The sequence below is a fragment of the Acipenser ruthenus genome, chromosome 4, assembly GCF_902713425.1.
Source record: "Acipenser ruthenus chromosome 4, fAciRut3.2 maternal haplotype, whole genome shotgun sequence".
Classification (NCBI taxonomy): domain Eukaryota; kingdom Metazoa; phylum Chordata; class Actinopteri; order Acipenseriformes; family Acipenseridae; genus Acipenser; species Acipenser ruthenus.
In genome coordinates this window covers 50,106,155-50,120,510 of record NC_081192.1, presented here as the reverse complement: position 1 = coordinate 50,120,510, position 14,356 = coordinate 50,106,155, and the positions used below count along the sequence as shown (strand labels likewise).

At 41.7% G+C, this 14,356-nt stretch overlaps 1 protein-coding gene across 12 annotated transcripts in view; it reads right to left on the bottom strand.

Annotated features, from left to right (window-relative positions):
* Positions 1-234: 234 nt before the first annotated feature.
* LOC117400371 (A-kinase anchor protein 9-like) overlaps positions 235-14,356 on the bottom strand; it is a 166,556-nt gene continuing 152,434 nt past the window's right edge. For 11 of the 12 annotated variants that reach the window (XM_034918696.2, XM_059022498.1, XM_059022497.1 and 8 more), the window contains 10 exons: positions 13,484-14,122; positions 13,042-13,262; positions 12,689-12,797; positions 9,749-9,940; positions 8,185-8,385; positions 7,682-7,911; positions 2,673-2,767; positions 2,375-2,492; positions 1,364-1,497; positions 235-1,106 (listed from right to left, as the gene is read on the bottom strand). In XM_034918696.2, the coding sequence (XP_034774587.2) occupies positions 1,063-1,106; positions 1,364-1,497; positions 2,375-2,492; positions 2,673-2,767; positions 7,682-7,911; positions 8,185-8,385; positions 9,749-9,940; positions 12,689-12,797; positions 13,042-13,262; positions 13,484-14,122 (1,983 nt within the window). In that variant the 3' untranslated portion in view covers positions 235-1,062. The remainder of the gene's footprint in view (positions 1,107-1,363; positions 1,498-2,374; positions 2,493-2,672; positions 2,768-7,681; positions 7,912-8,184; positions 8,386-9,748; positions 9,941-12,688; positions 12,798-13,041; positions 13,263-13,483; positions 14,123-14,356) is intronic. The other variant, XM_034918699.2, reaches the window with a different exon arrangement.

Sequence of the window (14,356 nt, the reverse complement as noted above, 5' to 3'; positions counted from 1 at the left end):
TTTAAAATAATAATTCTAATATTCTTAATAAACAGTGCTGCATCCATTTCAGTGATAACCCCCCCCCCCCCCCCTGCAAGATACACTAAGATATTCCTACAGTTTGGTAGCTTGTTGTATACATGATACACAATGGTGTGCATTTAGTTAAAACTTTCATCAAGCTAGGATAAGACCTTTCATTAACCACTTGTAGCTTCTTGTGAACTGCACCTTAAATTAATGGTAGCACGGTTTTAAAAGAGAAAGTGAACTTTAATTTGTGTTGGAGGCACCCTAATGTACGTGCTGTACAGTACATATGTCCATAACATAAGAATCTAGGGTGAAATGATGAACATTTGCGTGAATACTTGTTATTGCACCAAATGTAAAATAATAACACAGATTAATTGAGCTGCTGAAGGCTGTATCATGGAACAAATCATTTAAGATGATTTAAATTCTTAAATTACAGAAAAAGAATGTAATCTGCATTTGCTAAAATAAGAAAAATAGTTATTTAAAATGTATTGCAAAATTAAAAACAGATTTTGCTACATCTAATATAATCACAGTATTACAGAATATTTTTTTTCAAATATTAGAATAGTCTTTATTTTTAAACTAACAAAATGCCCATAAAATTCTAAGCTTTCTACCATTACAAAAATATGTCTCTACAAACTTTTTCATCTGTCCACAATGCCAGTAATTAATAAAGGACAGCATAGTAAAAACTTAGTAGCCTTCTCACAGATGTGCTTTGCACTTAAAGCAACATTCACTAGTTTTCTTCCACCCATACAATACATACAGCATTATAAATAAATCTGTTTAAATTAGCATTCCATAAATATACATTTAAACCATCTCCGATTGTTTTATGCACAACAAAAAAGCAGACTAATACACAAAAGCTATTTCCTCTTATATACTGGCAAGAAAACCAGGTACAGTATTACACTCAAGTTTACTTTGGTCCCACAAATATAAACAAAACAGTGATACAAAAACACAGCAGCTCATCTTTAGAAAAGGCAATCCAGTTTCAAGTCAATTTGTGTGTATACCCAAAGGACTTCATCTTCTTGTCCCGTAGTGCAACTGAGCATATGAAGTGGAGCCTGTAAAGGGGAGGAAAAAAGAACATATTTCACAAAACCCACATCCAAGGGCATCTATACTGCTATTGTTGCATAAAACTGACCATCAAGAATGCTGTAGCTTTGGTTTCATGTCACAAAGAACACTTTTAAAAGTTGTATTAATATATTACACAAAATGTAGATTGTTCCAATATGGCGTTTTATATGAATGTAACCGAGTGCAAGTTTAAATCAGTAGCATGCAACATTTTTTTTTTTTTTTTTTTTTGCATTACCTGACTGTACGCTCCCAAGTCTCCTTTGCAGTGCATCCAGTCTGTGTATATAGTCTGTAAGTGCTCTGTCAGGATCATAATTCTGGAGGTGAGAACAAGCGAGGGAACCTGCACTTGACTCAGCTGGCTGATACCTACAGTAGAACACAAATACACAAACTCTTATTATAGCTTCCACAAGTTCTTAAAAAGAAAAAAAAAAAGACTTAACCCTTTGCGGTCCTATGTCAGACCTGGTCCGACATTGCAATTATTCCTATCCGGTCCAATGTTGGCCCCTGTCCTACATCATCAAAAAAATGCAAAAAACAGGTTTCTAGTAGTTTTTTCTCCGGAAAAAGCCGAGAAAACCATTCAATGGCCGAGTGGGAGCGACAGGAGCCGAGACAAGCCGAAGAAAAAAAATAAATAAAAATAAGGGCGTATCTCATGAATAGTCATACCTGCCCCTGGCATCAGATAGGGGTGGTCATAAGGAAACAAGCTGGCTGTTACTGAATCAGCGCACAGAGAATATCACGGACATTTGCAGAGCTTTTTTCAGATGTTATAGTAATAAAATAAAGACTTGGATCGCATTATTGAGGAGTTTGGTGATAAAACGAGTGATCAGGAGATGATTGACAGGTATGTACGACTATTATTATTATTTATTTCTTAGCATATGTGAAAGCTATAGCGAACGAAAGGGTGGGGCAGGGCTGGAGATGCCTAGTGAGTGCCTTGTTGATATGCAGGGCCTTTTAAACCCGTTTGACTGTGGAAAAAAAAAATTTTAAACAGCGCGTCTAAAATTAACTGCGCGTGTGAAAATAAATTGGACCTGACGCGCCTGACACGCACTTAATAAATGGACTGTAAAGGATTAAGGACCACCCATCTGTACTATACATTGGTCATTACCACCTATAACATTATGTGGCTGTTCGGATTTCAAAATTCATATTTAAAGCATGCTTGCAACATATTAAAACTAAAGAGATGCTGAAGAATACAAAGTGCATGTCGTACCTCTGCTGCAGTGAGAGAGTTGACCTTGGGGATTCCAGTTCTGACCTCGTTCTGCGGTCTCCATATGCTTCAACACCCCCAGGATGGAGGTATGGGGAGCCTGTTCTTGCCTCATTACCTGAAACAATTGAAAAGTCATTAGCACCAAAATAACAAGGACCAGGGATGAGAAATATTTGAACAAAGATAAATTTCAACTTTAAATCAAGTTTGTGGAAATACGAAGACCTTTTTCATCAGAAAAAATAAATAAAATAAAATAAAGTTCCATTGTTACTCACTGCAACTGATCTCTTACCTGTTATCTGACCAAATCCATTTCTGTTAACACTGGATGATGGGCTTGACCCTGAACCTGCAGCTCTCTGCCACCTTCTGACCAGAAACTTCATTCTGAAATACAAAGTGACTTTGTTCTAACAAGGTAATAAAGACGACAACCTACACAGCGAAAATGAAGATCATACAGGGCATGAAGTTAAGGTCATGAAGGGCAAGGCAATGTTGCCTTCGTTGGGTGTGAAGATTCAGGGGCACCAAGGCAGTTCTAGGGGGCAAAAAGGCAAAACAAATCCAACCCAAGAGCACCAAGGCGATTTCATACTCATTCATAAAAAAAACCAAAAAGAAATAGAGAGCCTATTATGCTGATGAAATTGTAATTCAAACAAACACAAATCAATGTTTTCTGGGTGATTTGCATCCTAATTGTTACAAAAATAAAATACGGGTCACTTTTCCATTGTAAAAATGGAACAATGCAGCTTTGAAAAAATAAAATCAAAATACAAACTTAGTCAGGCAATGGAGAGTGCTCTGCATCACAATGATGAACGTTGGGTTATTGTCATAACCATAGTTCCCTGAAACAGAAATGTAACCATTACCGAATCGGTGTTTACCTGTACAGATCCCGGAACCTGAATAGAATAGCAACGCTGTGCGCAAGCGCCCGTGACGTAGCCATGCTCGCTCCATGAGCTCCTTTCAAAAATGGTCCTGCCAGGAAGTGAGCTCCTGGGGAGACCGAGTCAATTTTGACATGGCAGGCCGAAATGGCTGCCAGATAGACCTTAACGTGGATGGGGATTTCCCCTCATCAAATAGGTCCTGCAAAAATTGCAGTATTACTGCCATACAAATCATGGGTTGAAACCCACGAGGCAGACACCACGTACTGGGAACGTGTGAACGCTGCTCTGGCATTTTGCAGGGTGTCAATGTCCCTACTGGACAGACCCAGATGGCTTAATTGCAGCCGTTCAGGGGCCAGACCCAGAGCTGGCTAGATGGTTCGGATGCCATAAGGTTCCCTGCGCCTGACTGAGCAGATCGCGATGATTGGGCAGGCTCCAAGGCTGGTTGCTCAGGCTCCAAGGCTGGTTGCTCAGGAGCTGCATCAGAGCTGAAAACCAAAATTTCCTGGGCCAGTAAGGGAATAGCAATAACAGCACCCTGGTCCAGTCCTGCCTGACTTTTTCTAGACACAGCAGGGTATGGCGAGCGGTGGGAAGGCATACAACAGTTGCCTCGACCACTTGTGTGGCAAGGCATCTATTGCCAGCGGGTCCCCGTCTCCTGTTTTGGAGTACCAAAGGGGGCAGTGGGTCGATTCCTGGGAGGCAAAGAGATCTATTTCTGCTCTCCCGTACCTGTACCAAATGAGGCTCACCACCTCGGGGTGAAGCCTCACTCTGAGGCACTGGGAACTCTCTTGGAAAGGAGGACTGACGCCCAGTTTACCACCCTAGGCAGGTGCACCGCCCGCAGTGAGAGGAGGTGTTTGTGTGCCCAGAGGAACAGCTTGCAGGTCTCACGATGGAGGCTGGGAGACCTAAGGCCGCCCTGGTGGTTTCTATAAGCCACCACGGTAGTGTTGTCTGTCCAGACAAGCATGTGTCTCCCTTGAACCTCCTGTTAAATTCTGCAGGGCCAGATAAACTGCCTGCAGCTCCAAAAGATTTATGTGGCTACCCTTTCGTGGGGGGTTCCATAGCCCCTAGGCACCACTACCATTCCACACAGCACCCCAGCGAAGGCTGGACGCATCCGTGGTGATAACCTCTCTTCTGGTGATGCTATCCAGTGCTACGCCTAGAAATAGATGGCAAATGGCAGTACACGGAACTCGTACGCTGTTCCTTGGAAAGCAAACCGCATGTACCTCCTGTGCCCTGGCTTTATGGGGATGTGGAAATATGCGTCCTTTAAGTCCACCATGGTGAACCATTCACCTAGCCTGACTGACTGCAACAGCTCTCGCATGGTCAACATTTTGAACCTCAGATACAGGTTGACCTGCCTGAGGTCGAGGATTGGTCTGAGGCAAGTGGAGGGGTGGCACCGTAGCAGAGCTTGTTTTTGTAGCAGAGCTGTCACCTCCCGAGACAATACTGCAGCGTCTCGTGGGTATGTGACTAATGTTGTAGTCACGCCCCGAAAGGGAGGGGAACCGTTCTTGAATTGGAGAGAATAGCTGGTCTGTACAATAGAAAGCACCCAGTTGTCCGTGGTGCACTGACTCCAATACTCCAGGTGGTTCCCTGAAAAGGAACCCTGGGCTTGTGGCAGCAGGGCCCTAGTGCCACTGCCGGGCTTGTGGCTTAGCCTGAGGTCTTTGTTTCTGTGGCTGGCGGCGGAACTTGTTAAAGTTGCCACGGTGTGCCTCTGGCTGTAATAACAGCCGGCTGTGCCGGTCTCTGAGGCTGCTGGAGCCTTGGGTGCCAGTTTGCCGCTGGTTTGTGCACCTGGGGTGGCCGCTTGGGAAGCAGATGCACCAGTTCCTTTGTGGACTCCCATGCATGATGAGAGTACTGCAGCATCTCATCTACCGCAGGACCAAAAGTATGTCCTGGTGTAATGGGGGCGTCTAACAGCGGTGCTTTATCCCCATCAGACACTCGTGCCTGGGAAAGCCAAAGCTGTCTTCTTGCAGCAAGATTACTTCCCACAACCTGTCTGTTCAGTGTGGAGATATGGAGCGGGTTTTTAGTCACCAAGTGCAGCTCCTCTAGCTGCTGTGGTGAGGGTCTATGACTCTCAGGGAGTGCGGTGAATGCACCGGCTGAGTAAGCCCGCTTCAGAATGTTTTCTGAGACTTGACACTGTTTGTCAGGGCAGGTAGCGTCCTTGGTCAAGAGCTCTAGTTTAGGCGCCTGCACCAGCGAGGCAATTGCAACGTCTACAGGAGGAAAGTAAGCCAACCCCAGTTTTTTCTGCGTCATGCAGGCTGTATAATGAGCCCATTGCCCTGGATACAGCTGGAGCTGTAGCAGCGCGTGATCCCATGACGATTGGACTTCAAAAAGAAAATCCGGGTGCACTGGGGGAGGGGACACGGTAGACATAACAGGCTCATCGTCAAATGATGGACTGTTTCCTTGTCCCATGTGTAGGCCAGGGCACTTGCAATTTTGCAGTGGCCCTCTTAATTAATGACAACGGCTCTGCCGACAGGGATACATAGACTGGTAATGGGCTGCCAGAGTCTACCTCCTCACAAAACAAAACAGTTATCATCACAAAACAGTAATAACAATTACAGTTCAGAAATAAGAATATCATTCCTAAACACAACACCACTATGGGAAGTAACAAGCAACAGATTGATGTGTAATTAGTAAACTAAAAATACAGCATTTCAAATAATTATTGCGTTAGTAGCGAAATATATGCAGACAAAAGTAACCGGTACTTATCTGCATGCTCTCCCCTCAAGATCTGAAAGGAAAATGATACTAGTACCTGTGTCTGTAGCACTCTTAAGTACTTGGGGGCGAGCATGGCTTGTGCGCAGCTTTGGTATTCTATTCAGGTTCTGGGATCTTTACAGGTAATGGTTACATTTCATGTTTGATAGGGAATGGCTGGATGTACATAACGTTAGCTGTTTACATTTGAGACACTTTATATAGGTTTCATGGTTCTTAATTTACAGTTGCAAAGGATTTACAGTTTTGTTATGGTGCATTGCTGGACACTTGATTCAGGGAAAAAAAACAACATGCTGTTTTCAAGCACCTGCATTCTAACCCCTTTCATGAAAGCATGCGTTTTACTAGTTAAAAAGCAGAACTACATAAGGTAGTGAGAATGTATTACACAAAAATAAATAAAAACAGAAACCTATACACTTCTCAAGATTGTGTTTTGTTCACTCGCTCTCCTACTTGTTTCATAAAACAGAGAGCTGATGCTTGAACCATGTCATAGCTACTTGCTCAGTTTTTTTTTTTTTTTGGTGTAAGAGTTTCAGCAAAACAATAATTATCTACCTATTGTGTGTTCATTTTTAGCATTGGTGTTTTGGGGGGGAATAACACCGGATTATAAAACAGCAATGGTCACTGAAATGTCTATATAAATTAGCAATTTATATACACTGAAGACATGAAAGGAGCTAGAATGTGTAATGCTTCGTTGCATTTTAAAGTATTGCAATCTTAAGACCGTTCTGTCACAATTCAATTTAATTCTGTCTAATCTAGTCCTTGGCAGTTCTTGACAACTAAGTTGACATTAACATTATTATTATTGTCGGGGACGAATTGCTGTGCACCCATTTCTTACCTGAACATTAGGTCAATCCTAGAACACTTCACTGTCGCTTTAGACAGTTCTTATTACTTCTTTGTTTTTAAACTTTGAGTTGGCATGGTACTCACAGTCGGAAAAATCACAGTGACACTGCCAGTGAACAGGTGTGATTGAACATATCTGGAAGCGCATCATATTGAGCTCAGTCAAACATAACAGCTCCCCTCCCTCTGCTTGTCTGTCATTAACCAAAGATACAGTACGTCTTTCTCGTGGTTTAGTGCTGGGAGGTGCACAATAAAAAGAATGGCAACAATAACACTTTATGATAATGAGTACATTTTCTCGCAGGACGAGATTAGACAGAATTAAATTCAATAGTGACAGAATGGGCCAGCTGACACTGAGCAAGTTTATGATGGGTTGTAGATCAGATGTGTTGGTGCTGACAGACACTGGCGGCAATGAAGGGTGGGCTTACAGGCAACTTTTGCCATAATTATTTATTTCACGCATTATACATACAGTGCTCCCCCTTTATAAGGCGGCCCTTTTACTGCGGAACAGGTTATAAGGCGGTACGGTCTTGGCTCCCATTGCCCCATAATGCCATTACACTAACACTAGTAGTTTCTTAACTATGGCTCCTGACTACAGCTTAATAAAAGGGGAAGCACTGTATTTCCTTAAGACACCCGATTGTCTGAAAGACAATAAAAGGTCATACTGTATGGCAGAAAAAAATTCTAGATGACATATCAGAAGGCTTACCTGGAAATGGCTATAGTAACTCTGACAGCGGATCTGAACCTGGTAAAACCTCTGCAGCGAGGTGTTATTATCTCAAGGTTGTGAGACGGCCGTCCACCCATTTTAGCAATAAGGGAGAGGGTAGCCTCTTCACATTCCTGAAAGCCTCCCAGTAACAGCAGCAGGTACTTCTTCTGGTAAATAAGAGCCTTGCGGAAACTTTCTGCTCGCAGGTATTTGCCATAGATCCTCTGGGGATACAAACACATGGCAGGCTATTAAAATCTGAGAAAGATTAATTGCAAACTACAGCACATCATAACTGATGCCAACAGTGTTTTTTTCGATTGGTTTTGTACAGTTTTTATTGCAAAAACTGCAGTCATGATCATTTTAACACTACAAGGTTTGAAGGTTACATATTATATAATATGTACAGCTGATCCTGTCTCTTTTGGCATAAGTGTCTTCTCGTGGGCACTGGTGCAAATGCAGTGCATAAATGCATGCTAAAAGTAACATACCTTTAATGTTACATTGTCCACGTCAGACCCTGTCATATCTCTGTACCATACATCGCTTCTGAGCTCTGCTCTTAGTTTGTTCACTTGTGTTTCCGCCTGCTTGAGTGATTTTTCAAGGTTGTCTTTTTCCCTACTCCAGGTCTCTTGATCAGATGTGAGAACATCAATGGTATCCTGGTTATCCAGGGGCTTCCTGTTGGACTTTACAAAATAGGACATGTTTAATTTTCCACTGTCATTGTAACAAAAAAAAAAAAAAAAGAAAAAATGGAGTTGGATACAACAAATGTTACTTGCTAACTGAACTTAAAATAATTAAATATATAACTTCAATAAATAATTGTACAATTCTGACTGACAATTCAGTGAGAAAGCTTACATTTGGTAGAATTGTGGAGCTGGATTATGTAGAATGGTTTATTATTATTATTTTTTTAATCCACAATTTTTTGATGAATTAAATTAAACTACTACAAGGAAGATCATAGAGAGATGTGAAACACCTGTTTTATCTTCCCTTGCAATTAAGAAGCAGTGATGGATTTATTTCAGTAAATGTATGGAATATAGTGAATTCCCCAAATTCTGATTACCAGGACTAAAATTGTCTTTTTAGGGACCTAATATACTTATGTACAGTATATACAGTTAGAACATAATAAAACAATCTGATTTTGTACTATAGAATTTATAATTCATATATCGTTGGTGCCTCTGAACCTGCTTTCATAGAATTGCTGGCATCAAATTGAAGTTTAAAACTCAGCACTTCAATACTTTGCTATTTTACAAAGGAGAGAACCCACTGAAGTTTAAATTTCATTGTCAATGGTGCACACTATGTTGCAATCTCCTGTTACGAACCTGAAAAGCTGAACCGATTTAGTTTTCAGCCGACGGATCATTAACCCTTAGCAGTCCATTTATTCAGCGCGTCAGGTCCAATTTATTTTCACACGCGCAGTTTATTTTAGATGTGCTGTTTAAAAGTATTTTTTTCACAGTAAAACAGGTTTAAAAGGCACTGCATATCAACAGGACACTCAGTACTGCATCTCCAGCCCCGCCCCACCACTTGTTCGCTGTATTTTTCACATACCTCTTCAAAGTCGTGCATACTGATAAATCATCTCCTGATCACTCGTTTTATCACCAAACTCCTCAATAATGCGATCCAAGTCATTATTTTATTACTATAACATCTCAAAAAGCTCTGCAAATGTCTGTGATATTCTTTGAGCGCTGGATGCAGAAGCAGCTATCTTGTTTGTTTATGTCCGTGTTATCTCTGTGGTGCCGGGGCTATGTGTATTGCTCAGATCCGCCCCTTTTTTTTCGGCTTCCCTCGGCTCCTATTGTTCTCACTCAGCCACTGAATGGTTTTCTCTGCTTTTTCCGGAGAAAAAACGACTAGAGACCTGTGTTTTATGACTTTTTGATGATGTTGGACAGGGTGCGACATCGGACCGGAAAAGGAAAATTGTAATGTTCGACATAGGACCGCAAAGGGTTAAGCAAGGAGACCAGACACGGATGTTTATAAAAGTCGTATTTGACCACTTACATAACGAAGCCCCCCGAGACCTGGCTGGCGGGAGTGCCGCACCTCCTCCTCCAGTTTGATCAGAGAGTTGCGCAGGCCGTTCTTCTCCTCGGTGAGGCGGCTCACAAACCCGGTGAGCTCCGCATTCTGCCTCAGCAGCCGCTCTGTCAAGGAGCTGGAGGAACTACTGCCTGTGGGGAGCAGCACACTCTGCTGGAGAGACACGTTATGTTAGATGCCGCCCAAATGGAATGAAATTGGCAAACAAATTGCCCCTCATCATGTGACCAATAGGTAAACACAGCAACCATTACAGCTCACAGGTATCCTACATTTAACTACTGCAAACCAACCATTCATATTTACAGCCTTATTTGTTTTACTCAAAATCAAAAACGCCATACATTTTAACAAGGAAGTTGAAATTTAAGCAGTGTTTCAGTACATTGCACGATTAGCAGTCAATGAAATATGCAATTAAAATAACACCATGAAATTGGCAGGTCACTCAAACTCAGGAAAATGATTAAAGATGTTTCAAGTAAAGGACTTTTAAAGTCATTGTACATACCCCTGAGATTCAAAAGTCAAATTTAGCAGGCTGTATCAGACACACAATAACTCCCCCAAAAAAAAAACCCAGTGACTGAGTTATCCAGATTCCTATTCAGTAATGCAATTGTTAATTCTCCATGTAAACATATATTATATATTCAATGAATTTACAAATAATGGAGCCATCCCACAGGACTGGAAAATTGGCAATGTTGTTCCTATATTTAAAAAGGGAGACAAATTTGACCCTGGGAAATATAGACCTATAAGTTTAACATCAATCATGTAAAATCATGGAAACTATAAGGAGGACCAAAATGGAGAAATATTTACACTGCTGTGCAAATGTCTTAGACATTTTGCATTTTTCTACTCTGATGCATTATGAGCATCAACAATTTACAGAAGGCACAGGTGTCATTGTCCACCCATCAACAGTCCAAAGCACCTTTGACCATTGTTCCATAGTCCAATTTCTGTGTTCTTGTGCATATTTTAGCCTTTTAGTCTTGTTCCCCTTTCTTAAGGTGTTCTTACTGCAACACATCCTTTAAGTCCTGATTTCAAGAGTGACCTTCGTACTGTTGATTTGATAGACAACGACACCTGTGCCTTCTGCCAGTTCTGTTGTCAATTCAACACTTGTCTCCTTTATATTCCTTAAGGATATTATCTTCAAGTATTGCTCATCCTTGTTGACAGCCTTTTGGGACTTCCAGTCCTGGGTTTGTCAGTTACAGATGATGTTTCTCTGTACTTGTTGATTATGCTTCGGATACCACACCTTGAAAACCGAGTGATGCGAGCTATTTCACTCTGTTTTTCCTTCTTCATGCAAGTCAATGTTGTTATAATAGTAGAAAACACTAGTGGAGGCTTTGAGTAAATTGTTGATGCTCATAAAGAATCAGAGTAGAAAAATGCAACATGTCTAAGACTTTTGCACAGCAGTGTATATAGTAACAATATTATAGGTGATGGCCAACATGGCTTTAGGAAGGGTAGATCTGGTTGAACTAATTTACTAGATTTCTTTCAGGAGGTGACTACTAGAGTGGCCAAGGACAGTGTGTATGACATCATCTACTTAGATTTTCAAAAAGCATTTGACAAAGTGCAGCACGAAAGGCTATATCTAAAGATTAAATCAGTAAGAATAAATGGTAAAGTAGCAGCATGGATTCATAACTGTACATGATAGGAAGCAGAGAGTTATAATTAGAAGCCAGGCATCAAACTGAAGTCATGTAACAAGTGAGGTACCACAGGGATCAGTATTGGGACCATTGCTATTCTTAAATCTATATAAATGACTCTGGCCAAGACTTAATCAGTAAACTATGCAAATTTACAGACGACACAAAACTGTGAGGGGTAGTCAACTCTCAATCTGCAACTTTAATAATACAAAGAGATTTAGACAAGATTCAAGCTTGGGCTGACACAAGGTCTTGTACATAGGGCGCAAAAACATTAGAGGCAAGTACACCATGAATAGTAATGAAATAATGGAGGCTATGTATGAAAAGGACTTGAGGAGGGTAGTAGTGGATGAATCTCTTAAGCCAACTAGACAGTGCGGAGAAGCTATAAAAAAGGCAAATAGACTGTTAGGTTATATAGCCAAGACAGTTGAATTCAAATCAAGAGAAGTTATATTAAAATTATACAAAGCACTGGTACCGACCACACCTAGAATATTGTGTCCAGTTATGATCCCCATATCATAAGACACTGAGGCATTGGAGAGAGAACAGAGGAGAGCAACACGATTAATTCCAGGACTAAAGGGTATGTCATATGAAGACAGACTGAAAGAGCTGAATCTGTATAGCCTAGAAAGAAGGAGAGCCAGAGGTGACTTAATAGAGGTATTTAAAATTGTCAAGGGGTTTAACAAAGTAACTGCTGAGAATTATTTTTCACAGGTCACAGAGAACAAAACCAGGGGCCACAGGTGGAAGAAGGGCATATTTCAGAACCGAGGGGAGAAGGAGCTTTTTCACAGAAAGGGTGGTGAACCACTGGAACACGCTGCCGGACAGTTGTTGAAACAGAGACTATCGGATCCTTCAAGAATAGACAATGCTGTCATGAACAATACTGTATAACCCTCTCTGTGACCATAATAAGACCTTTAGCTAGCCGCCTGGAGGAAAGGCGGTCCGTTTAGACACGGATTCCCAGAGGTTTCATTTCCCCTACTAACTAAATGGTTTGGCTTTTTTTGTTAACAGACCATGCTTGCATTAAGCGATCGATCATGGCCTTTTCTCGTTCTAGAATTTCTTATGTTATTATGTTCTGTACGCATTAACCAGGTCTGACTGTGTTGGGTTGACAAGATCTTGAAGTGCATCACTGACTTTTATGATAACAGGAAGTCACACTAAGTGTCTTATTTACCTCTTCTTTAGGATGGATTGCTGGTAGCTGCTGAAGCTGAGACACAATGTCCTGAACGCTGTTCTGCAACCAAATAAGATTTTCATCATCTGCTGCTTCAAACGGGATCCTAACACAATGCAAAAAACAAAAATCAATAATAGAAAAACAACAGAAAACAACGGTTTTATTTACAGTTTTATTCACTATTGTCTACATTTAAACCTGGCCTTTTAAGTCTCCAAATCTCCTTAGTGCAAATATCATTAATAATGCAGTTGGTAACATAATCAGAGAACACCATCAGTCAGCGAGCCTGTTTCTTAACTGGTTTATCACAAATCTTGAATTCTAAATTCAGTCAATTATCTTACTTGCTGGAAGCTTTGCTTGTGAGCGTTTTCAGCTTAGAAGCAATTAACTGAAGTCTCTGGATGATGCCGTGAAGATGCTTTGAGTCTGAGGGTGCAGCTGTTCCTCCATTGATTTCATTTACAGAGTGACCGCGGGCGCCTACTTTCAGCACGTCAGAAATCTTCTGCTGCAGCACCCAATCTCTCGTTCTGTCAACAGGTATGTCTGCTCTACAGAGACTCTGCATTGTAAGATAAAGAAGTGCAACAAAGGTATTCAATAAAGACATTAAGTAAATATTCTTTCATTTTTAGTTGGAATTGTCATCATGAGATTGATTATCTGGCTGACTAGTTTGGTGCATACTTTTCTGTATCACAAAAATGTTAATTATATCTCTGGTAACATTTCTAATCACTGGCTGTGTATTTGTAGCTACTGCTTGCTTATCAGACAGCTCACCGTTCGAGAATCAGGATGATCTGTGTTCTCTGTCTTCTCTCTCTGGTTCTCCTGGTCCTGCAGCTCACTGAGGCTCTCCTGGAGCCGCTCCCTCTCCTGCTGAAGTCTGACGACAAGCTGCCTCTCCCTGTCCAGCAGCCTCTGGAGCTCTTCATTCTTCAGTTGCAGCTGCAACAGTTTGTCCTGCACCAGCCTGTGAGCCTCCTGCTCCTTTTGCAGGGCCTTGCAGTGGCGCTGCCTCTCCTGCACTGCCTCAAGCTTGTGTCTCTCCATGTCCCCCAGCAGCAGCACGATGCGGGTGTGCTTCTCATCCAACTGGCCTTGCAGGTCACCAAGCAGCTCTTTCATGGTCTGGACACCATCCTCCACCTGACTACACCCAGCATCGGCTGCCGATTCTCCTGCCTCCAGTCGCCGCTGTGGACTCAGATTCAGCTGGCTACGCAGCTCTTTCTCCTGTTCTAGGGCGCTGTTCAGCTCCAGTGCCCGGGCCTTTTCCGAATCCAGCAGCACCTGCAGCTCTGATATGCGGCTCAGCTCGTGGGAGAGCTGGGCTTGGTGAAGGGCCTTCTCCATCTCTGTCTGCTGCTTCTGATTGGCCGCTACCTGTCGCTCCTGCTCCAGTGTGAACTTCAAGTCCTTATTTTAAAAGGGGGCAAAGGTATGTACAGGTATTTTGTAATGTACATGCTTTGAGTCAAAAGTAAATACAATATTGCCAATGTGCCTTTGAGACCATGAATGAAATGCTTTGCTTTCTTGGACTGTAATTAATTGAACAATTTTTGGAACAGGTTAACTGTTTTGGAGTTAAAACAAAATATTTTAATGAATGTGGTCATATAAACAGCCACATCATACCCAATATACATT